The 24,029-nt window shown below is 33.4% G+C and overlaps 3 protein-coding genes across 5 annotated transcripts in view; 2 read left to right on the top strand and 1 right to left on the bottom strand.

Annotated features, from left to right (window-relative positions):
• Positions 1-1,046: 1,046 nt before the first annotated feature.
• Positions 1,047-16,674, bottom strand: LOC130897526 (SAP30-binding protein). Of its 3 annotated transcripts, XM_057806430.1 has the most exons (4): positions 16,453-16,674; positions 3,702-3,819; positions 3,116-3,636; positions 1,047-1,632 (listed from the first exon to the last, which is right to left on the bottom strand). In XM_057806430.1, exons 2-4 carry the CDS (start codon positions 3,794-3,796, stop codon positions 1,307-1,309), a joined length of 942 nt encoding a protein of 313 aa, XP_057662413.1. In that variant the 5' UTR covers positions 3,797-3,819; positions 16,453-16,674; the 3' UTR covers positions 1,047-1,306. The 3 variants fall into 3 exon arrangements, with proteins under 3 accessions (XP_057662413.1, XP_057662415.1, XP_057662416.1); XM_057806432.1 differs by lacking the exon at positions 3,702-3,819 and having other exon boundaries at positions 16,353-16,672; XM_057806433.1 differs by lacking the exon at positions 3,702-3,819 and having other exon boundaries at positions 16,453-16,672.
• Positions 4,370-5,500, top strand: LOC130897527 (protein aveugle). Its single transcript, XM_057806434.1, has 2 exons — positions 4,370-4,951; positions 5,092-5,500. Exons 1-2 carry the CDS (start codon positions 4,901-4,903, stop codon positions 5,404-5,406), a joined length of 366 nt encoding a protein of 121 aa, XP_057662417.1. The 5' UTR covers positions 4,370-4,900; the 3' UTR covers positions 5,407-5,500.
• The window catches only part of LOC130897525 (guanine nucleotide-binding protein G(o) subunit alpha), a 99,168-nt gene continuing 86,935 nt past the window's right edge, over positions 11,797-24,029 (top strand). The window contains exon 1 of the mRNA XM_057806428.1: positions 11,797-12,255. Within this exon, the coding sequence (XP_057662411.1) occupies positions 12,138-12,255 (118 nt within the window). The 5' untranslated portion in view covers positions 11,797-12,137. The remainder of the gene's footprint in view (positions 12,256-24,029) is intronic.

Here is a 24,029-nt window from a genome sequence, read left to right as displayed (position 1 = left end):
AATTTTGGAGCTCTCTTCAAGATCAAAAAGCTATATAATCCGCAACAGCTTCAAATCCTTTCATGGCTCAGATTCGTCTATCTTTGGAATATTACTTGCACATTTGGAGCTCAGATCCTAAGCATACGCTGAGGATGCTCAACTCAATACAGACGTGAGCGATCCAGAATTGTTCAGAAACTCGGGACAACTTATCGTTAGAGCATAGAAGAAAGGTTATTTTGCTTAAAGTTTTTGATGTCAAACTAAAAATCATGGTGGAACACTAGTTTTTCTTTCTGATTTGAAAATTCAGGCCGTTTTTCTTTAACTGCTTCATCCAGTTTCATTAATTGTTGACAGTAAACATCAGAATTTATCGTTTGGTTCCTAGGAAGCAGCTCAAAAAGCACAACATCACTAAACTGACAGCATGAGCTTTATTTGTTGTTTTTCAGCTTTCGATGTAGTTTGTGTTGGTTCCTGGTGTTTGCTCCATGATCATTTTCGAACTATGTTACTGTACAGGACCCATTTTTCATCATCAGTGATGATTCTTTTTAAGAAAGGGTTGTTTTCATTTCGTTTAAGGTGCATATTGCAATTGTTGATTTTTTGTGCTAAACGAATTTCTTTCAATTCGTGAGGCATCCAAATATCAAACTTCTTAACTTGCCCAAGACATTTAAGCGTTTTTCAATTGTTGTGTGCCTCTTCGCAAACCCCTTGAACAGTTATATGACGATCGTCTTCAATTATGACTTTAATTTGGTCATCATCAACTTCAGTAGTTCGGCCAGAACGTTGCTCATCTTTGAGGGAAAAATCTCCAGAATGGAATTATTGATACCAATTCTGACACTTGCGTTTTGTTAAGCAATCTACACCATAAACTTCACGTATTTCTTTGTGAACCTCCTTTCCTTTATGGAAATAAACTCCATTTAAAATTAACCCACAACTAATAAAAACCACGCACTACTTGCTTCTAAAGCAAAGCTCTCTATCAGTAAAAAGCGAAAGTACTAGTTGCCAACCTTGCACTGGACTTGAAAACATAATTATAGTTCACCAGAAGAAAAAATTTATTATCTATAGGTAACTATTACAATTAAGAATAATCCATTTTTATTAAATATTCAAACACATCCTAGCTTTTCATTTTCTCACCCCAAATGATTGTTTGTTTCTTGTATTGTTAATTTGCATATCTCGTATATACTTTTCAGTTTCTTCTTCATTACATACTAAATTAAATATATACATATTGGACAGACAAGTAGCTTACGATAAATAAAATTTTCCCAGTCATTATAAAGACATGTTTTCATGGTCTTGGTTTTTTAGGTAATGAACCAAAAGCTGAAATGACAGTTCCTTTTGTACCAGTTGATGATGTTGTTAATGTAGGTTGAACTAAACCAGCTGGTTTAATTGATTGAGGAGCTGCATTTCCTCCTCCAGGTTGATCCCATTTACTTTTCCTCTTTTTATCTTCTTCAGACTTTTTAGAACCTGAGACAAACTCAACTTTCCCCTTTTTATCTTTTTCACGTTTATCCATTTCTGCCTTTTGAACTTTTGCCAATTCTTCATAATAAGATTCTTTACTCCATTTTAATGGATCATACATAGATGGTGGATAGTTTGTTCCTATAAAAAAATAAAATCAATTTGCAAACAGTAATTTTCTTATCATGTAACTGGCAGCAAAACAGTGGCAGATTTAGATTTGTCTCATCTACTGACCTCTGATATTCAATCCTTGGTTCACAATTATTTATATTACATTTTTTATTGATAAACATTGAACTCTATTATTTGAGAACTAAAATTCTTGAAAATTTTCTTGGCAAATAGTTGTTAAAAAATATTATTTTAAACAAAAAAAATTGCAATCTTATACTACTTTCAAAGTAAGGTATAAGGTATGACATAAAACTATTGAACACTTATATAATATGTGATAATGAATAATGTTGATATTTATTTTTTATTACACTCCCAGTTTAACAATAATCAAATTAAAATTATCTGTTAATATTTAAATTCAATTATAAAAAATTAAAATACATTTGGTAGGCCTCTGAATCCACAAAATCATTAATTATACCATCGTATGGAATCTCGTTCATTAGGTCTGACCCTATGCATAAAAAAGCTGAACCGTTCAGCATTTTTTGATTAAAAGTTAATCGTAAATAGTGCTCCACTAATTTTAAGCAAAAATAGCTTCTTTCAAATGGACAATTGTCATTGGTGTACACAAAGCAATACAAATTGCTATTATAAAAGTTAGAATAAATGTTTTTTTAATTTCCTTCATGCAAGGAGAAACAAATAAATCTATTTATGGTAACATCAAATGCGTTAACTCTGGAAGTAACCACCTGTAGATATTACAATGTCCAATCTTTTTCTTTTTTGTAGGCTTTTTTATATTTCACTAGTACATTCTCCAGATACACTTAACTCTAACAAGATCTTAAAATTCTCTCTTTAGCTATAAAAATTTACAGAGAGATTCATAAAGATTAGCAACAATGATCAAATATTATCAAAATTCATCTTCTACTTGTAAAGAATGATATAGTTTTATAAATTAAAATAAAAAATGTTTCAACAAAATTTGCCACCTCTGCAGCCAGAAGTTAGCAAGTCACCACTAAATTTATGGAAAATCAGAAACATCTAAATTTGAAAAAAGCAATTTATATGTAGAGTGAAAAGGAAGAAACTAATATTCAAAAAATATTTTATACAATAAGGTCCCTAGAATACACAGTGAATGGAGTCGTTACTGAAGATAAAGGATATCTTAATATTCGGTAATCAGTAAAGGTTTAGTACAGATAAGCCCCGATAATCAAATATATACTGTAATTATTTATTTCTGGTTTTACCGAACCTAAACCTTGAACGAGCAAACAGTTTTATTCAACACCTTAGTATTATAGCACAGTAGTACAAAAATGATATTAGCAACTTTTGTTTATCAATAATTCCCATCATTGTCATGGATTGCTTCCTTCTGACTGTTCTGTATACTATTATACTATAATCTCACTAATATTGATAATTGCTGTATAAAATATTTTCAACAAATCTGCATTTAATACTTGCTTCTTTTACTCACCCAATTCATTCAAATCACAAAACTGTATTAGTTTCTCATAAATGCTGGGATTTCTAAAATCTTTCCTCTTCTGAATTACTGCATTCATATCCATTTGTTGCGTAAGCATTTTTTCATACAATTTTGTAATTTTATCTTGTAACTCTGTAGAACAGTGACCTGGAGGCTCTGGAGGTATCATGCCCTCTTCATCTATCAAATTCTCATCCCCATTGTTACTCGTATCCTTCATTATAATAACTTCGTGTGGTAAATATTCAGATTCTCCTTCATCATCAGAAACAACAGTATCATCTATATACGACACCAATTTAGCAACTTTTGTAGTTATTTTAATAGGTGCCGGACTAGTTGGTTGGGAAGATGTGTAGGAACGATTTTCTTCAGGAGAATGTGGAGATCCCATAACAACGTCTTGGTCATTAGCATTTTCATAGTTTTCATCACGACCATCTTCTTCACCTTCTGAATCGGTATATGTTGCCGTTAACGTTGCTAATGCTGTCATGTTGATACGTAATCTTAAGCAAGTAACAAAATACGAATTTCAATTAATATGTAACTCACCAATATATAAAATAGTAACCTTAGGCAATAATATATAAAATGGAAATTACATACAACAATGAGGTTAGTGTGCTGACATGTAGCGAAATATGGCCTCTTACTGATAATTTTCATATAGTTGAGCCACTTAATGGAAACTAAAAAAAACTGAATTTCTTATTATATTTTATCAGAAGTGTATATAATTGAACAAAATATGATGTTAAAATTAACATTTATTGTTATAATGAAGTACAAATGATATGTTGAAAATAAATAGGTCTTGACAAAATGATTGTACAGCAAGATCTTAACGAAATTGTCTCAAAGATGGAATCTGTCAATTTCTCGTATCTTATTTTTTTCAATCATGCTTCCAAGTCCGAGAGGAAGGTAGGATACGGAATATAATCCCCTAGCTTACTTTCTTTGTGTGATCAACTACCTCCCCAGTTCTCTAACTTTTAGCAGAATATTATGCTATCATGATTGTTTTACAAAAAATCTTAAATTCCAATAATTCCAATGCTATAATCTGATTTCCAGATCGCAATTAATGCCATATCTAAAACATCTTTCTCTTCATCCTCTTCGGATTTATGCCCCTATAGCGGAAAGCAAGTCCCATCCCAAGTTTTTTATAACTGCTCCTTGATTAACTTTAATATTTACTCTCTCCGCAGTACTCTGAATACTACGAATAAAGCTTACTGTCCATTATCAGTGCAAGACATAGTGTTTAAATTTCCAAGCATTGAAAACATAAAAGTTATATCTAAAGTGCTTCACCAAAACATCATATTATAATTCTAGAACTTGGTCAGAGTTAGCAAGTCCAGAGTGTAAATGAATAGAGAGGAAGTTGATAGTAATTGGAAAACAGGCTGAATTCTCCTGACAACTGAGGCCTACCCAACCTTAAGAAGAAGAAGAAGAAGAAAAAGGTCAAAGGTGTTTAAATTTCCAAGCAGTGAAAGCAAAAAATGTATATAAAAATTTTTAAGTGATTCACCAAAACATCATAATTCTAGAACTTGGTCAGTATCAGTATTAGTATAGGAAGTCCGATAGTCATTAAAAAATAGGCCGAATAGTCCTGAAGACTGAGGCCTACCCAACCTTAAGAAGAAGAAAAAGGTCAAAGGTCAACCATCACAAAAGGATAAATAATTTGTTTACCGTCCCAATTTTTTCTTGTATTTTCTATAAACTTATTCTTTAATGTATTAAATTATTATTATGGTCGAAGCTAGAACTGAGGAAGTATCAAATACAACAAGTAATACAAAGGTAAATACTTTTGCTTAATAAAATCATTTATAACGGAAAATGTACTTGTTATTATTATTTTTACTTACAGATGTTTTATTTCTATGAAACAATAAAATCACAATTAATTACAGTATTCTATCAATTTTTATTGTTTTGAGGTGAAAGCTACTAACACCAAACCTAAATCAGTATATTCATGGAATGTAGTGGATGTTCAGAAATGGTTAAGAAGACATTGCAGTGATTATTATCACTTATACGTCGACAATTTTAATCAACATGAAATTACAGGTAGATCTCTTTTAAGGATCAATGATAACTCCCTTCTTAGACTCGGTATTACAAATGATGTTCATAGAGAAGCAATTTGGAAACAAATATTGAAACTCCGATTAAAGACTGATATCGTAGAAATTAGAGATATTCAAAGACGAAATATGAATAACATGTACTATGATAATTCTTTAGTTTAATTTCAACAATAGAAAATTTCATTACAGTATTTGATACTATTGTAGATACTTGATGTGGTTTTTTATATGTTATTATTAAATTTTCAGTAAAAAAGTATGTGTTTTAATTGTTTATAAATGCGGTTAAAAAAATTAACTTTAAAAATATTTATAAAGATTATCTGGCCCTCAGTTATAAAGATTCACGATTATCTGGACTATCAACTACGACCAATTAAGTAATCAAGGGTTGAATCTCGTCATGGAATTCGTGAATTGGAAATAAGAGGTGAAAAAATTTCTGCTAATGTAGACCCAGCAAAGTCTTTTAAAAATGATATTAAGAAGAAATTGGATGAAAATAATTATGACTTGGATTTTGTTCATAATGCTGATGAAACCGGATTAAACTGGAAATAATTACCTTCAAAATCTTTAGTTTATAAGCGAGAGAATTCAGATCTACTCTGCTTATAGTTTCCCAGAAGAGTCTTTACCCCTGTAGGTTGTCCCAATAATTGGTTTTTCCCCCAACTACCTTCTTTCCCAGTACTTTTTCCATTGTTCTGTAGCTGATACAGAAGGATTGAGGATCTATTAGATGTAAGTAATAACGCAACACGCGTTTTCAATTGCGATGAAAGTGCGTTTTTCCTTCAATCGAAAAATGCTATTTTTAGAGTGCAAGTGCACATTCTGTTTCATAGAAAACGAAACTTATATCTAGGCTACGGAAGTTCAGAGCTTTACACCTGGAAGCGTATGAAATACAAGATGAAGATCTTTTGCAGCAAGGGCCCGCTCACATCCTAAACTTTCTAAAATGAGTAGGATTCATAGATCAGCTGTAAACACTGAGTATCCCCAGTGCCATAGCAAGAAAAGTAGACACAATAGATCCCTTGGGGGTCAGAGTGTAGAGAATACCATAAATCACATAATTATATACATAATCAAGCTTTTAATAATGGATTTTATTTCTTTTAAATCTTGAACACCAAATACTTCGACCAAAAAGTCATTGAACTCTATAAAAGGGAACGAGGAAGCTATAGAAGAAAAGCAAAAAAATAGAAAAGCATTGAGACCACGGACGTAGCCAAGGAGAGGGTTTTGGGGGCTCAACCCTCCTCCCCGAAATAAGCAAAATTCGAGGAGTAAAAAGAGTTAAATTATTACATTTGAATATATATAGTAGCGCCTAGCGCCATCTTTTGACGAGAGGCAGATGCAGTAACGCCATCTCTAGTCGAGATACCGAACTATTTTGTATTGTATGGAAACTTTGCGTTGTTTCTGGATTATTCGCCACGCTCTCGGTCGGAATGAGCGAAGCTTTGTAGAAGTTTCTCCGGACGGCTGCTGGGCTCAAGTCGTAAATTTTCCGATGAATATATAGATATTAAATTTCATGCAAGTATATTTTTGTTGTTTTATTTACTTCAAAGCAAACTCCTCCCAAAACTAAATCCTGGCTACGCGCCTGATTGAGACTAAATGAATTTGATAAGATGGCAAATGTTATATAATAAAGTTGATCAAAGAAGTACTTAAAAAGAAAAACTCGGGGATATGACTTTTGGAATTATTTTAAGTCTACAGAAGCAGTTGAGACCGATAAAAGAAAAACCTTTCGAAAGAACAAGATATAAAAAGCTAGAGGAAGACTCAAAATAGTATTCTGGTGTTGAAGTCCTGATGAATAAGAAAGTTTTGAACTAGGAACAAGTAAAAGGGCAACAAAGTTAAAATTTATCAATTTAGTTTGGCGCCACGGAATTAAAGTTGCTAAAAATTGGTTACATGCGTACATGTCAATCCACCCACAAATATCAACGAAATAATTCTACTTGAATTTAATGTAGCTTCGATTTTGGTTTGGTTTATTCATATTATTTGTACGTATACGTCGTTAAACTGAAATTATTCAAGTTTCGCCAGATCTCACTACCACTACGCCAATATTATAATGGATAATAAAATTATTTCCTCCATATTATATTGGAAGTAGAATAGTCTGGTTGAAAAATAGAATTCTTATATTTAGAATAGTCTAGAATACCAAATTTATTATAAACCATTTGAGAGAGGAAGAGAAATTACAAGATCTATTATACAGTGAGGTCCGAAAGTTGTTTTATTCTTCATTTGTCTTTTCAATAAATTGGATTTGAAATGATTTTTCATTCTTTATTCAGCAATATACAGGGTGTTTCGGGTCTTGATGCAAAAAAGTGAGTTACAGGCTTTTAAAGTTTCTAAAAGTTTCAATGGATGATTACGAATATCCAAGGAGTGTTTGTGACGGAATAAATAATTCTACACTACTATCTGATGTCCAGGGGCGGCTCATGCCCAATGATTAACCATCCGTAACTGTACAATCTAAAGATTGATTTCTTAACAAAAAAGTACTGTTTGTTTAACTCGAAAAATTTCGATTTTTAGATCGTTGTACTTGCCAAGGACACCGTTCGCCATAAAGAGATATTCTGAAGAAAATTATCATAAATTATTTATTGAAAATAGTTACAGGAGGTATTAAAACCCCTGGAAAGCGTTCAGTATAAAACTTTTTGACGAGTTACCAGAAACCAAATCATACATCAAATGCATATCGGCATATGCAGTTAATTCTACCATATTAATATTTTAAATAGGATGTGATAATTATAGATGAAAGGTTTTGAAAAAAGTGATAGCAAATAGACATTAACAAATTAAGTCGCTTCCAATTTTTAATTGATTTTAGCCTACTAAATAAAAAATAATCTCTTTCAAGTTTCTCATTATGAGTAGTACGATCTTTGATAATATTTAGTACAAATTTATTTATTAGTTTTCTAAGAAAGATTTGATCATTTGATATTTTGCGCCGCATGAATTATATTCGAATCTTCTGGTATTTGGAACCATTTTTCAGCCAGGATTTTTTCTTTCTACCTAACCCTCTCCTCCACATCAAAAGCTTCTAATTTTTTCATTGTTGCTACTTTTAGCGTCCACCCTTCCATACGGTAAAGCAGCGTGGAGAGTACTTAACATTTCTGGGGTACCAATGCTCAGGTTGCTGCGGTTACTCAAGAGGTTTCGCATTTTTATGGATGTGGATCTTGCAATTTCAATTCTAATCTGAATCTCTAAATCAGGGTTCCATACATCATTTATTGTATATGCCAAGTATTTGAAGCGGTGTACTCTCTCAACATTTTGTATTTTTCTCTTACTAATCACCATAAATTTGGTTTCTTTTGATCTTAAAACCAGCTTTCCTCATCTGTAGATCTTCTACGTTATCTGCCAATAATACTGTTGATTGGTACACCGTTAATTTTGATGCCCTTATTACATTCTTCCAGTATCTCTATAAGTATTTGTTCCGAGTACAAGTTGAACAGTAATGCAACCTTGCCTAACTCCCCTAGCAATGCCTATGTCCTGACTTTTCATGTCTCCATATTGAATTTGATTACAATACAGATTTTTTATAATCTGAATAACCTTGGTGTCGTGTCCTGATCTATATAATCAGTTTGTCGTGGTTGATAGTGTCAAATGCTTTCTCGTAATCGACAAAGCAAGCATAAACATCTTTTTGTTGATCTAGGAATTTTTCAATCAAGACCTGCATCGCAAAGAGGGGTTCCCTGTACGACCTATAAGCTCTTCTAATTTTGTTCTTATTCTGGAATCAATAATTCTAAAGAATACCCTTCAATGTGTGGCTCATTATGATTATCAGGCGATGTTCGTTGCACTTTTTGGAGTTTGCTTTTTTGGGGAATGTTATGAAGGTAGATTTCAGCCAGTCGGATGGAATTTAACCGGTAGCTTAGATCTAATCAAACACGATATTCAGATTGTTCTCATTGATAACTTTCAAAAATTCAACCGGTATTTCATCGCATCCTGTTGCTTTTCCATCCTTTGTTTGTTCTAGGGCTTTTATTACCTCACTTTTCATTATCTCGGGACCATCCAGATCAAGAGTATTAATTGCATGAGGATCATCAGTAAACAAATTTTTGATGTAGTTTTCCCACATCTCCAACTGTCCTTCGTTGTCTATAATGAGCTTGTTGTTTTCGTTTATCAACTTTCCAACGTTTCTTTTCCTGTTAGTGTAGGTAAATTCTGTGACTCTTTTTGACATTTTTCTCTTAACCATTTTTCTTTAGCCTCTTTTATTTTTTTGTTGGCAGTTGGGGTTATTAAGCAAAAATCTGTGCTATCAAGCGCGGATCCAGGGGGGTCGTGACTCCCATGACTTTCTGTTAGTTTAAGTAAATTCTTTGACTCATTTATGTACATTAAAGCTGTTAAGTCTCCGTTCCAGCTCTTCTATCTCTTGACATTTTTCTCTTAACCATTTTTCTTTAGCCTCTTTTATTTTTTTGTTGGCAGTTGGGGTTATTAAGCAAAATTCTGTGCTAACAAGCGCGGATCCAGGGGGGTCGTGACTCCCATGACTTTCTGTTAGTTTAAGTAAATTCTTTGACTCATTTTTGTACATTAAAGCTGTTAAGTCTCCGTTCCAGCTCTTCTATCTCTTGACATTTTTCTCTTAACCATTTTTCTTTAGCCTCTTTTATTTTTGTGTTGGCAGTTGGGGTTATTAAGCAAAAATCTGTGCTATCAAGCGCGGATCCAGGGGGGTCGTGACTCCCATGACTTTCTGTTAGTTTAAGTAAATTCTTTGACTCATTTATGTACATTAAAGCTGTTAAGTCTCCGTTCCAGCTCTTCTATCTCTTGACATTTTTCTCTTAACCATTTTTCTTTAGCCTCTTTTATTTTTTTGTTGGCAGTTGGGGTTATTAAGCAAAATTCTGTGCTAACAAGCGCGGATCCAGGGGGGTCGTGACTCCCATGACTTTCTGTTAGTTTAAGTAAATTCTTTGACTCTTTTATGTACATTAAAGCTGTTAAGTCTCCGTTCCAGCTCTTCTATCTCTTGACATTTTTCTCTTAACCATTTTTCTTTAGCCTCTTTTATTTTTTTGTTGGCAGTTGGGGTTATTAAGCAAAATTCTGTGCTATCAAGCGCGGATCCAGGGGGGTCGTGACTCCCATGACTTTCTGTTAGTTTAAGTAAATTCTTTGACTCTTTTATGTACATTAAAGCTGTTAAGTCTCCGTTCCAGCTCTTCTATCTCTTGACATTTTTCTCTTAACCATTTTCCTTTAGCCTCTTTTATCTTTCTGTTGGCAGTTGGGGTTATTAAGCAAAATTCTGTGCTAACAAGCGCGGATCCAGGGGGGTCGTGACTCCCATGACTTTCTGTTAGTTTAAGTAAATTCTTTGACTCTTTTATGTACATTAAAGCTGTTAAGTCTCCGTTCCAGCTCTTCTATCTCTTGACATTTTTCTCTTAACCATTTTTCTTTAGCCTCTTTTATTTTTTTGTTGGCAGTTGGGGTTATTAAGCAAAAATCTGTGCTATCAAGCGCGGATCCAGGGGGGTCGTGACTCCCATGACTTTCTGTTAGTTTAAGTAAATTCTTTGACTCATTTATGTACATTAAAGCTGTTAAGTCTCCGTTCCAGCTCTTCTATCTCTTGACATTTTTCTCTTAACCATTTTCCTTTAGCCTCTTTTATCTTTCTGTTGGCAGTTGGGGTTATTAAGCAAAAATCTGTGCTATCAAGCGCGGATCCAGGGGGGTCGTGACTCCCATGACTTTCTGTTAGTTTAAGTAAATTCTTTGACTCATTTATGTACATTAAAGCTGTTAAGTCTCCGTTCCAGCTCTTCTATCTCTTGACATTTTTCTCTTAACCATTTTCCTTTAGCCTCTTTTATCTTTCTGTTGGCAGTTGGGGTTATTAAGCAAAATTCTGTGCTATCAAGCGCGGATCCAGGGGGGTTCATGGAGGTCATGAAATAAAAATTCGTCATTATACTGCCAAAAACAACGTAATTAACTTATATTTTGTGGGTAGAAAGCTTAAAATGCCATATCTTTGAAGGAGTACTCGTCCTAATACTAATGACCCCCCTTTGTCAAGACCCTGGATCCGAGTTTGTGTGCTATCTATCGTAGTTACTATGTTTTGACGTAAGCTTAGTATTGACACGTTTTGAAATGTATCTTGGAATAATTTTCAAAAAAACTGATCTCCGTAAATCCCGATTTTCCGTAAATTATCTAATAAAAATAAACACCGGTTATTATTATTTTACTTTATATTCAATAATACGAACAAAATGTCGAGACATTCAATATTGAAATTTTACGTATTTTCATCGAATTCAAATGAAGAAAACTTGAAGCTTATGAATGAGTTTGTTTTTCTCTAGATAATATAACAATATATTTTTGGATATCGTCCTGGACTATATGAAAATCAAATCGGAGCGGAAAATAGTAGTTAGAGTAGGGGTTCCTCGTTTTCGCCATCACTGTGGCGATGCGTGGTGTGAGTATGAGTAGAGAGTGGTGCAACGCAGGCGCACCAAGTGTTGCACAAAATCGAGCGAATGTGCGTTTCTGACGAACGGTGGCGGACGCGCTCTTCGTAGAAACATCACGGCCGGTCTGTCAAATATCCATAAAACAAAACAGTATCAATAGATTGGAAAAATAAAGTCGACGCTTGTTGCAGAACAATATAAAAGAATTATGAGTGCCGACCAGTGTTAGTTTTAGTCAGTGGCAGGTGAAAAGTGAGACAGGGTGTGTGGTGGTTTCAGTGTTCGAAAGGGTGGAAATAAACCGGCGCGACGTTTTGTAAGGAGGGAACGTGCAGGATGGGGTGCACTTCTTCAGCAGAAGAGCGGGCAGCCCTGGCTAGAAGCAAACAGATCGAGAAAAATCTCAAAGAAGATGGGATTCAGGCAGCCAAGGACATCAAGCTGCTGCTGTTGGGTGAGTAGGGCGGGGGTTCGATATTTCAATAAGTCGTCTGGGTGCGGACGCTAAGGTCATGCGCAGGATACGACGTCCTGGCAACCCTTTGGCTATTTCATGTACACCCTTAAATAAAATAATATTTATTTAGAATAATTCGCATAATCAATCTCACCCTAATCGATTATATTTGTTAAATCGATTATCTATGACTAGCGAACTTTTCCCTCTTACTTATACGAAATAAATAAATTACTTATAAAGATGAGGGGGCGTGGAACGGCGATATTCTCCTGGGAAGGTTATTTTTTAAACAAATTACAACAACATTTTTATTATTCTATAAATTTATTCACAATACGCGTGCTGCTCATGAATAATTATTCAAGGGACTCCTTAATTATCGTATTGCATACCAAGTTGATTCATTCTATTGAATACATAATATACGGTGACATGAAAAGGTTTAGTCGCCATAAAATGTTTTTATTTTTAGTTTGATTGATTTTTTATACATCGTGAAACATCCAAACTCATATTTATAAGTAATACATAAATTTTTAAATGATAATTGGTAGGATATGTATATCATTATAATTTCATATTTTTATTACAAAAACAAATTTGAGCCGATTTCGATTAATGTTGAGAGCTAAAGATTTGATTTTGTATATTTTTACTTAGAGAGTTCGATTATGAGCTTTGTTCAGAACTTATAAAGATATAGACCAGTCGAATCGTATACAAAAAAGTCTTAAAATCGCAAGTGAACAGCTAGTTCTGATTTTTTGGTATCTATGTTGTTTGGGAACTTTTGCCGTTATGCTGGTTTTCTTAAAATAACTTTGAAACGATGCGTTTGTCGGGAATAATTATTCCACACTTATTCAAAGTAGATAAAATTTGCTACAAAACGAGATCTTGTGTAGCTCTGTAGGTCTAATAGTTACTGAGATGCAGCCTTTCAAAATTTCCTAATTTTTCCTAAAAATGTGAAATTTTAACTTTTGGTCATGTTTGGACCTGAAAAACAGGGAAAATACGTATTCTACAAAGGAAGTCATAAGGATAGAAGTTATAGCAAATTTAATTAGCTTTCATTTAAGCTCAAGCGTACGTCTTTAGACCTTATGGTTCTCTCACAATCCTCAAATAATCAAAAATGGAAAAATCGTTTTTTTCGTAAATTCGACCTTACGAGTTCTAATGATGGTACTCTTAATTAACCACCATAATTTAATTCTGAAAGGTATATTGCATGAACATGAAAGTTGAGAAACGTGAAAAAATGATGTACCCTCAGATTCTGAATAAAATAGGTAATAAAATAGATAATGAAATAATTGAGCACCTCCATAAAAGTGAGGGATAATCGAGTGGATGTTGAGTCACTCACTTCTTCCAGCGAATGTGTATAGTGAAGCAGTCCGACAAAGAACTGAAAGAACATTACCTATTACCTATTACATAAGGTGACATGGCATCGGAATGACTTAATCATGGCCATTGTTGCAAGGTATGTTAGCTACACCCTGAACCATTATGGGCGGAACGTTGCTGTAGTTTTTGATGGTTACCCACAAGATGTGGCAGAGAAGAGCACCAAAACTGCAGAGCGTGTGAGACGCTACAATTCCCTTCAATATAACGAGGTCATGTTTGAAGAGTCGACCACCTTATCAATGACTAAGGAGAAGCTGTTGGCCTGTGTCAACCATAAGGCCTAAACACGTACGGTTGAGCTTAAATGAAAGTCAATTAAATTTGATATAACTTGTATCCGTATAACTAACTTCCTTTGTAGAATACGTATTTTCCCTGATTTTTAGGTCCAAAGTTGACCAAAAGTTGAAATTTTACTTTTTTGGAAAACATTAACAAATTTTGAAAGGCTGCATCTCAAAAACTATTAGGCCTACAGACTTGATTCTACTCAAATAAACTGTAATTTTTTTTTGTTTCAAACTAGTCATACATCAATTTTGTTCTAATCTCAACTAAAGAGAAAACTTCATTTTTTGTATTACTGCGCTGATCTACAAAAGATGGGTCTTACGGTATTAATTATTTCTTCTTCTATTAACGCTCCAGCTGTGGCTACTCCATCATCGTACACCATTCTTCACCCTCCAATACTTTCTTGCATTTGTACAAGAAAACCACGAACTTTGAAGCATTCACTACATTGGATGTAAAGTTTCTCCAAGTTTTGTCATTGCTTGTAAAACATTCTTGGAGGAGAAGTATTTTGCTCCATATCATGTAAAGTTTTAGGGGGTCAAAGATCTCCCGGAACTGGTTTTTATTATATCTACATTGCAGGATAAAAAGGTCCTAAAACAATTCATTTTTCGAATTTTGGCCAGATTTTTGGAGTTATCGCCCTTCGTGCGCCGGTCTGTGCAGAAATTTCTTCTGTTTTTAAGCGCCAGTAACTGTCTTCCACTAATTTAATGACTTCTGGAGTCGCGAGACTTCCCGCACGTGATTCTCGTCCCCAGCGAAACAACTTTTAATTGTTGTTGACTAGGTGGTCGTTCGAGCTCAACTATAATAAAATAGATGGAAGCAGCAAGTTGAAACGTTGTGTAGAGCTTGTTGAGATTTGTCACTGAAGCGTAATTAAAGATTTTTGCGATCGCACTGTATTTTACATGGTTACCACAAGCGTGGCAAAAAAATCAGTCTCTTTTTTTAAATAGCCATAAATAACTATGTATGAATTGATAATAGATCAGCAGGTTTTTAATCAATTTGTTAAGAAACGCAAATTGAACCATTTTGGAGTGCTTATTCAATAATTACGAATAACATTTGAAATTTTAATCAAATTTTTCAGTAAACGAAGAAAATAGCAGCAAAATCGTGCAGATACGCTTTTCCGGAAATTCATTGTGGTCGTCGTTAATTTTTTTATATCTTTTATCCACTAGAAACACGTACCTGATGTTGTAATTTAAGTTTTGGAGTCAATCGAAGTTATATTAGAAAAAAACAATGATTTATCGATATGGTTTGTTAAATTTTTTATCAGAATGTCAGAACGAAGAAATTCACTGTTTTTTTTTTATTTTTGGACGATGTCTCCTAAATAACAACTTTCTAATCACTTTCACTTTGATTAGACATGCCTTTGTCAACATTTTCGATTCCGACTGCACATCAAAATTGTTCTTCTGATGTTTTATAAATAAAAAATCAAATTTCTTAATCTGACATGTTTCCAACGACCTTTTCACGATTTGGTAGTACGATGATGGTCCCAGAAGTACCTGGTCTGATCGGCCAATGACTTCCTGCTTAACCTCCTAGAGAAGGTGCAAATAACTGAAGTTAGCAGAGCAAAATGAGCAGATTGAAAAAAGTTTAGGTTAGGTTAGGTTTAGTTAAGTTGAACATTAGAGCAATGCTCCGTTTTTCAATGACAGAAAAAATTTTTTGTCAAAAAAAATTTACTATTTTTGCATGAAATTAGTATCTATTTACGAATATATCTAGCAACGTAATACTTGCCTATAATTTTTCAATAATGATAGTGTTCTACAGTGAAAACTTTTTTTTTCATAAATCTGCGACATAAAATTTTTTTATTCGTCTTTTTTTGAAGCTATTTTACTCTTCGAAAACAAACGTGATTGTCGCCAATTCCTTGCAGCAATAGAAAATTTGGCAACGTAGCATTTGATTATGGAAGCATTCTATTTTCATTATCTATTGATTTTGCACATTTGCTTTGTTTTGCTAAGGGACTAAAAACGCGACGCGATACCGTCGACCGATAGTCGCGCGGCACTATAGTTCAAAGAAAGTTTTTTGGGCCACATGTGTTATTATTATTTATCCTTTTTTTTAATAGAAGACGAAATATATTAAGCACAAAGATTTGCACAATACAGACTATGCTAACCACAGATTTGTAAAAATTCATTTAATCACCCAGGTATGATATTATTTTAGCATTCACCAGTTTTTCAACCACTCTGTACACAACATTAAAAAAAATTGGGTAGCTAAGAGACTATTTACCCACAATTTAAGTAAATTTTCACATGTTTTCAAATTATTATTTTGTATTGTTAATAAACATAATAGAAATCAAGCAAAATATTTTTAACCTTCCAGTATTTAAGCTATCGTTTGACTCCTGGTTGTCCTGGGATTCAAATAATTTTGAGCTCAATATGCGGATCACGGTGCTGAGCGTATGACACGTACCTGTCGTATCACGCCTTTAATTTACACCTTCCCTTAAAAATATTCTTGGTGTATATAAATTTCATCGACTGCTTGTCTGATATTTGAACAATTTTCAGTTGCTTCAATTGCTAGTTATCCAGGGTTGCGTAAGTTGAGCTGGAACAGTTGATGATATTCATACTGAACACACTTTTCACTAACACTACACTAACACTACACTAACACTACATTATTTTACGTGCGCTTCTAATAACTAATTTACCCTCTGCAGAATCTGAAGTTGGACAGTGGAGAATATGCTCAGTACTACTACATTTAATTACACAGTACCACTAGTACACGAAATTTAATTTGGAATACAAAATTTAATACATTTTATTAATAAAAAGCATTTCTGTTAGCAAACTAAATGATAGAACACGTACATTACAAATTTTCTATATTTTAATATTTAGATAACGTAAAACTTTTTAGTAACTTTCAAATATCCTGTTAATATACAGAGCGCGGCTAAATTATGGAATATATTCATTATTTAGCCAACGATAGATTTTAGATGAAAATTTCGATAATGTAATCAGCGGTATCATACTTAACTGACTAATGCTTATTCACGGAAACTAAAAAGTATTTCAATTCAATCAAAGAATAATTTTATTGCTATGCTATTCAATGCTATATCCGACGTTATCTTGATAATAGCAAATCGATGCATGAATTCTTCTTTTGCAGTACATATTGTAGATTTTACGGTATTGCACTTTCTTAAATATTTCGGAAGCATTTGATAATTTACCTCAAGATATTGTGAAATGCGAAATCAAGCTGAGAAGCGTGAATTCGTTCGTTCTGATTTAGGCTATCTACGAAAAAAGCAGAGACTCAGATTGGGAATGAAAACAGAAGTAATCACCAAAAGAGGTAGTGAATGATCTACTAAACAAACTATTGCACATTGTCGTAGAAAGACATGCGTACGCATCTATGATCAGGATGGTCAAAGGCGGACTCAAAAGAGGAGTAATTACAAATTGAGCAAAATGAAAAGGTCCTAGTGGTAAAAATGTGGCAGTACAACTTCCAGTATTCTCAAGTGATAATAAGTGGGTCCATTCAATCACACCCGAAACAAAAGTATAATCAAAACAATGGATTTAAAAGGAAGAACAAGGCCCAAAGAAGGCAAAGACCGTTCCATCTGCAGACAATGTCAAGGCGTCGGTTTTTTGAGATGCCCATGGGATAATTTTCATTGAAAAAGAAGAAACTATCAACAATGAGTACTACACGAACTTATTGGAACGTCCCAAACAAAAATGCCCGCATTTGACTGAGAGGAATGTGTCGATTCATCAAGACAATGCACCAGCTCACACATCTTATATATTAAAAAAATTCATGATTTCCATTCCGAGTCCGTTCAGGCGTTCTACCCAATCGATTTGCTTAATTTTTTTTTCAATGAAAGTGATGCGCAGATCAGCCATCAACCATCGGATTTCATCTAATTTTCACCATTCTCAAGTTATACTCAAATGCGATTTCCCCCTGTACATTTCTTATGGGAGTTTTTCACATACACACGTTCTATCCTCAATATCTCAGGTTCTATTCAAGATAGAGACTTCGTTTTGGTTTAAGAACACTCGCTGAAACACCCTCTTCCTTTTGAGTTTTTGAACACTTAAATCGGTTGAGTTGGAGAGGAGCTAGGCGCGGACATTCAATGTGGAGTTATGGATTTTTGTAGGTTTTTGGCAATTTTTCTACATTCAAAGATCTATATCTCAGGTTCTGATATAGCTACAGAGTTCGTTTTGGTTTAAGAACACTCGCTGAAACACCTTCTTTCCTTTGAGTTTTTGAACACTTAAATCGGTTGAGTTGGAGAGGAGCTAGGCGCGGACATTCAATGTGGAGTTTGGAATTTTGTAGGTTTTTGGCAATTTTTCTACATTCAAAGATCTATATCTCAGGTTCTAATATAGCTTCAGAGTTCGTTTTAGTTTAAGAACACTCGCTGAAACACCCTCTTTCTTTTGAGTTTTTGAACACTTAAATCGGTTGAGTTGCAGAGGAGCTAGGCGCGGACATTCAATGTGGAGTTATGGATTTTTGTAGGTTTTTAGCAATTTTTCTACATTCAAAGATCTATATCTCAGGTTCTAATATAACTACAGAGTTCGTTTTGATTTAAGAACACTCGCTGAAACACCTTCTTTCTTTTGAGGTTTTGAACACTTAAATCAGTTGAGTTGGAGAGGAGCTAGGCGCGGACTTTCGATGTGGAGTTTGGATTTTTGTAGGTTTTTGGCAATTTTTCTACATTCAAAGATCTATATCTCAGGTTTTAATATAGCTACAGAGTTCGTTCTTTTCTATTGTAATGATTCCTGATACTTATTTAATGGATTCGATGCGAGCGAAGCCGCGGGTAAAAGCTAGTAGGTTATTACAATGGCCAAAATTATTGAATTAAAGTTTGAATTACTACCTAATGCACCCTATTCGTCAGATTTAGCCTCCTTGGATTATTTCCTGTTCCCAGACGTGACAAAAGGGCTCGGTGGTCGATGACATTCCAACAATGAAGAGGTGATGTCGGCAGTTAATGGCTACTTAAAGAAGCTTGATGATTCCTTCTAAAAAGGGTATCGAATTTATTCATCGTTAGGAAAAGTTTGGTGTTTTCTTTGTTGGATCAGGTACTTCTGGAACCATCCTCGTAATGATGTTAATGCTACAAGGTTTGAGATATTTCTGAACAAGTAGAACCCGCAAAGAAGTATTTTTCAGAGGTATTTCAATTCCAGTTATATTTCTCCAGGCTTGGAAACCTTAGAGAAAAAATTTCACGAACTAGATTCGTAAATACAATATGACAAAATGCTACTAAAGCTACTTGCTCACTGCATCGTTAGAAGTTGAAGAAATTCTTAGTAAACAAGAAAATAACGAGGACAGCAAAGACTCTGAAGAATATTTAATATTAAATTAATTATTAAATAATGTCGAAGATTATTTTGTTGATTATTGATAGATAAACTTGAATTAAAGATAAAACAAACAGTTTTAGGTTATGATTTCACAAGCATTTTTTGTAAATGACTTCTCCTGATATTATCATGAGTCGACTGTACTGGTATCAGTGCTTAAATATGCTTTCTATTATTAGAAATGTATTAGCATTGTGGAAATAAATTCCAGTGTTATTATTCATAATTACAAGTGTATTTAAAAACAAAACGATAATTACATTATGGTCGTTTCTGAATTATTAGTTACAAAACATATAATTTAATAAGTTCTAATTCGATACAAATAGAGCAGATGTAAATGTATTTATATTAACATTAAATTCAAGGTTTTCGGATGTACATTTACATACTAACTATACGGATAATTAATACCGATTTAGACACCCTTGTTTCGGGTATAATAATAAACTATATAGAATTTTCTGTGTGTTTTAAAATTATCTGTGTCCTAACAGGGAAATAACTAATATAAACAGTCATTGAATGGTTCATAGAAACGAAAACAGAAATATACAATTAGAATGAAATTCATATTTCTAAATGTTCTTGATTTTAGGTCTCTTTTGTTTAAATATTTTTAAATGATTTTTAAAAGATAGATAAAATTTGATACTTTGACTTTTCTTTATCAATAGATTATCTTCATCATGATAAAAGTACAAATAATTTAATATTTCAGATGTAAGGACTAAGAAAAATTAATTTTTTTTATTAGAACAAAGTTCTATTTTGATTTTATTCTTATTTTGATTTTCATGATGAAGGTGACCTATTGATAAAGACTTAAAGAAAAGTCGAAACGTCAAATTTTAAGAAATAAAAAATTAGAATGAAATTTAGAGAACCCGACTGGAAAATCTTTTCTATTCAGCTTCAGTACTCAGCTAGGGCTAATATTTATTAGTAAATGCTACCATCCTTCCATTAGCCACTCTATATAGAATTAACGATAATCGAATGAATAAAATTTATTGGTCGAATCGAAATATTTTATAATGCTGGTCATCATGTTTACAAAAAGAGATGCCCCACTGCGAACTGATTAGTAAACAACTCATCCAGGTGCGCATTACAATCTTTTATTTTCAGAATCAGTGAATCAATCAAAAATATAGATAAAGAACAACATTACACAAAAAATTAATCCCTTAGAGTTACTAAATCTAATGATACCGAGAAAATAATTAAAGTAAATAGGGCTTCATACATAATTCGAAATATTTTTACTACAGTCATCAAGTAGGTACTTTTAGTAAGGTTTCCGGTTTACAGTCAGCAATTAGTTTTGAGTTGTGCAAGTATGCGGTGTATTGAAGGTCAAATTATTGTGGCGGTCGTAGCTTCAAGATCAACCATCAACAAATCGATTTGCAGATTCGGCAAACGATCTACAAGAGCCTAGCAAAGAGAGAGGCCAAACAGATGCTCACAAAGTAATTTCAACAGTTTTTAATCGACTTTGTAGTAAACGAATGTCCAGATGCTATCCAGGAAACAATGTTTTTGACAAATACTTCTCAGACTACGCTCTACAAAATTGCGTGAGAAAGAGACGAAAAAGGAATGTTTCAGAGAATTTAAAAAAAAAGAACTGAAAAGGAACAAACAATGGAAATGGATGGATGGAATGTAGTTGTTTGATAAAGTGAAGAAACGAATATGTAACAAAAATTCGGAATTACCCCGATGAAGGAAAACAAATCAATTGTATGAAACGACACTTTTCGTAAAGCCTGCTCCAATGACAAATGGAAATATGAAAAGAAAGCACCCCATTCCAGAGGTCATGTTGGGTGAATTATTATTAGGTTCGAACCATGTTAAGGATAGGTCTTTAGATTAATATCAGGATAATGGAGGGATTCTTTTCGAGTCTTCGTTCAAAGAAAACCGCTCGTTGTTAGTCAAGCTGATACGACTACGTTTGAATTTATATACACAATGTTTTCAGAAGAATCTTTTTTAAAAACTCACTTATATAATTGCCAAACAGAAATTTATATTGATAACTTCTTCAAGTTGAGGTCGGAAACTTTGCGCACAACCCTTGTACATCGGAATATTAGTATTTTTTTCATATACATTGATATCAATCAAAGCATTTAAAGATTAGATTATTTTATAAGCAGTTATTTGTTTATGTAACAACGATGGTATCAATTAAAACCTTGAAAACCAGAAGATCAAAGTCCGATGTTTTCTAGAATATTTTCCCGTATCATCATCACTCTACAGTAAGTGCGAATTCGTTCGGGATAATAATAATCCAGGAATGGAATCGAATATCGTTTTCCATCAGACATTCAGTTATGTTCGTAATAAACTTGGAAGTTGTATGTAATCTTTCGAACTGATATGAAGACACAATGGCGCCGCACTTTGAAAATAACCGGGTTTTATGACGATGAAGTTTTTGTTTTTACTTTGTCCATTTACTTGAAAGGATTATCTGCAATATAATTTACATGATGCAGTTTTCTGAACTTTGATGCGAGAGAATCTCGATGGGTTTTTATGTTTTTTTTTTGACGTGGCTCAGAAAATTCGTTAATATAGATTCTGAAAAATGTATAGATTAGCAGATAAAGTCTTAAAACATCAGGAAGTACCTAATTGGCCTATTTCATGAGAAAATTCACCAGTTTAGTCATATAAGGAAGAGGAAAGAAAGAAAAAGCTGCTACCAATGCAGTGGGTGATGAAATTTGATGCGATGTTTCAGTCTGATGCCACTAAAATTCCCCAACAGCCAGACTATCCCAGACCAATTTGTTTCAGCGACGAAAGTACTTTATTTCTCAATGGGAATGTTCATACTCAAAATGTGAGGTTTTGGAGTGACGTAAATCCTCACAAGTTTCGTGAAACACATACACAGTTCCCATAAATGTTTGGGCAACTACATAGTCGGACCTTTTTTTTGACTGAACCTGTGATGTTAGATGGTAATGAGGTGGTAGTTCATCTTGCTGAAACTATATTATACTCACAGGAACTTGTAGGTTTGCTGGATCAGAATGTAAGTTTGTCAAAGTTGGCACGACATTATTTCGAAGCAGTTCTAAATATTTAAAGGAAAAAGGAACCTACGATATGAATTCCAACAATTCAGAATATTATTTATGTTCTTTTCTCAACCAGTGAGGATTTTCATTAGACCAATAGCAGCAATTTTGACGATTAACATGACCGTGAAGTATAAATGGGTTCTCGCCAAAAACTAAAACATCTAATTGGATCACATTGTCATCATTATTTTCCTTTAATATTCGAAAAATTGATGTGTTTGGCTAACGTTAACCAGTGGTTGCTTCGCGAAACTTCCATTTCCATTAAACCTTCCATTAAACAAAACTCTTTCTGTTTTTTTTCTAAATTCGAATCAATAAAAAGAAATTCTGAAATAGTCTTTGCTTACTTTTTCAATATCAAGAAATGAATAGGAAATAATGCATAATGTAGCGAATTTTTTATATAAAATAATTTTCTTTTTTTAATTTTTGATATTTCCGGAGATGGTATAGGACATTGTACATAAATTATACCCAGAATTTTCTGAAAAATCTCAAAAATAAATAATTTGGTTTTAAATAAGAAAGTTTTTAATATACACTGTCACATGACCCAATATTAAAAACAAAGCCTCAACAAACACCCAATAGATTCAAAAGAAAAACTTGAAATGAGAATAATTGTCATCTAAGATTATTTGTCACTTGTCACAATCAGCGATCATCCTGATGCAAGTGATTGAAAGACTTTGGGATTGAAATAAACTGTCATCTCACTTTATTAACTGATTGGGGTCAATGTGGTAGGAGAAATTGCGAAGGTCAACATATTAAGTTTCCATGGCGTGGACCAGAACGTCAGTTTACAGCGACTCATTTCTTTGGAGAAGTGCTTGTTGGATCAGCTACCAAGACACGTCTTTTTCGAATACTGCAACCTACGGAAGTTCAAGATCAATATCCACACAGTAGGCACCGCTCGAGTTACTCGTGTGAACGAGTGTGCTGACTTTTTACATAAAAAAAATATTTCCCATTTTATAATTAGGTAATTACTTAGTTTCCTTGAAATTTTAGTATGTTGTGGAGAAGATTATGCTGATTAATTTAATATATAAGTAGGGCGCGAAATTAATTCCTTCACATCCTTTTTTAAGGTTGAAAATTTAGATAGGTTAGGTTAGGTTAGGTTAGGTTAGGTTAGGCTTATACTCAAAATATTGAGCGACTTTCTATTTCTATTTAAAAGACATTATTTATATTCAAATTGAATTGAAGTATTTATTGAAGAAATGTAACGAATGTATCCAATAGAAATTGATGATTATTTGTACGTGTAAATAAATTGTTAGAAATAGATTTGTGTCATTACATTAGTCTTGACTTATTATATTTAATGTTGGAGAGGATTGGGGGCGGTGGGAGGGGCTTAGGTTTCTTTAAAAGATATTCTAGTCCTTGCCAATATAAAGTATTTGCAAAATATCAACTAATCAAGTTGGTGTACATTTTCAATTGTTCAAATCTTAAAAACTATGTGAAGGAA

The sequence above is a fragment of the Diorhabda carinulata genome, chromosome 8, assembly GCF_026250575.1.
Source record: "Diorhabda carinulata isolate Delta chromosome 8, icDioCari1.1, whole genome shotgun sequence".
Classification (NCBI taxonomy): Eukaryota; Metazoa; Arthropoda; class Insecta; order Coleoptera; family Chrysomelidae; genus Diorhabda; species Diorhabda carinulata.
The sequence above is the reverse complement of the archived record's forward strand: the minus strand, read 5'-3'. Positions and strand labels throughout refer to the sequence as shown.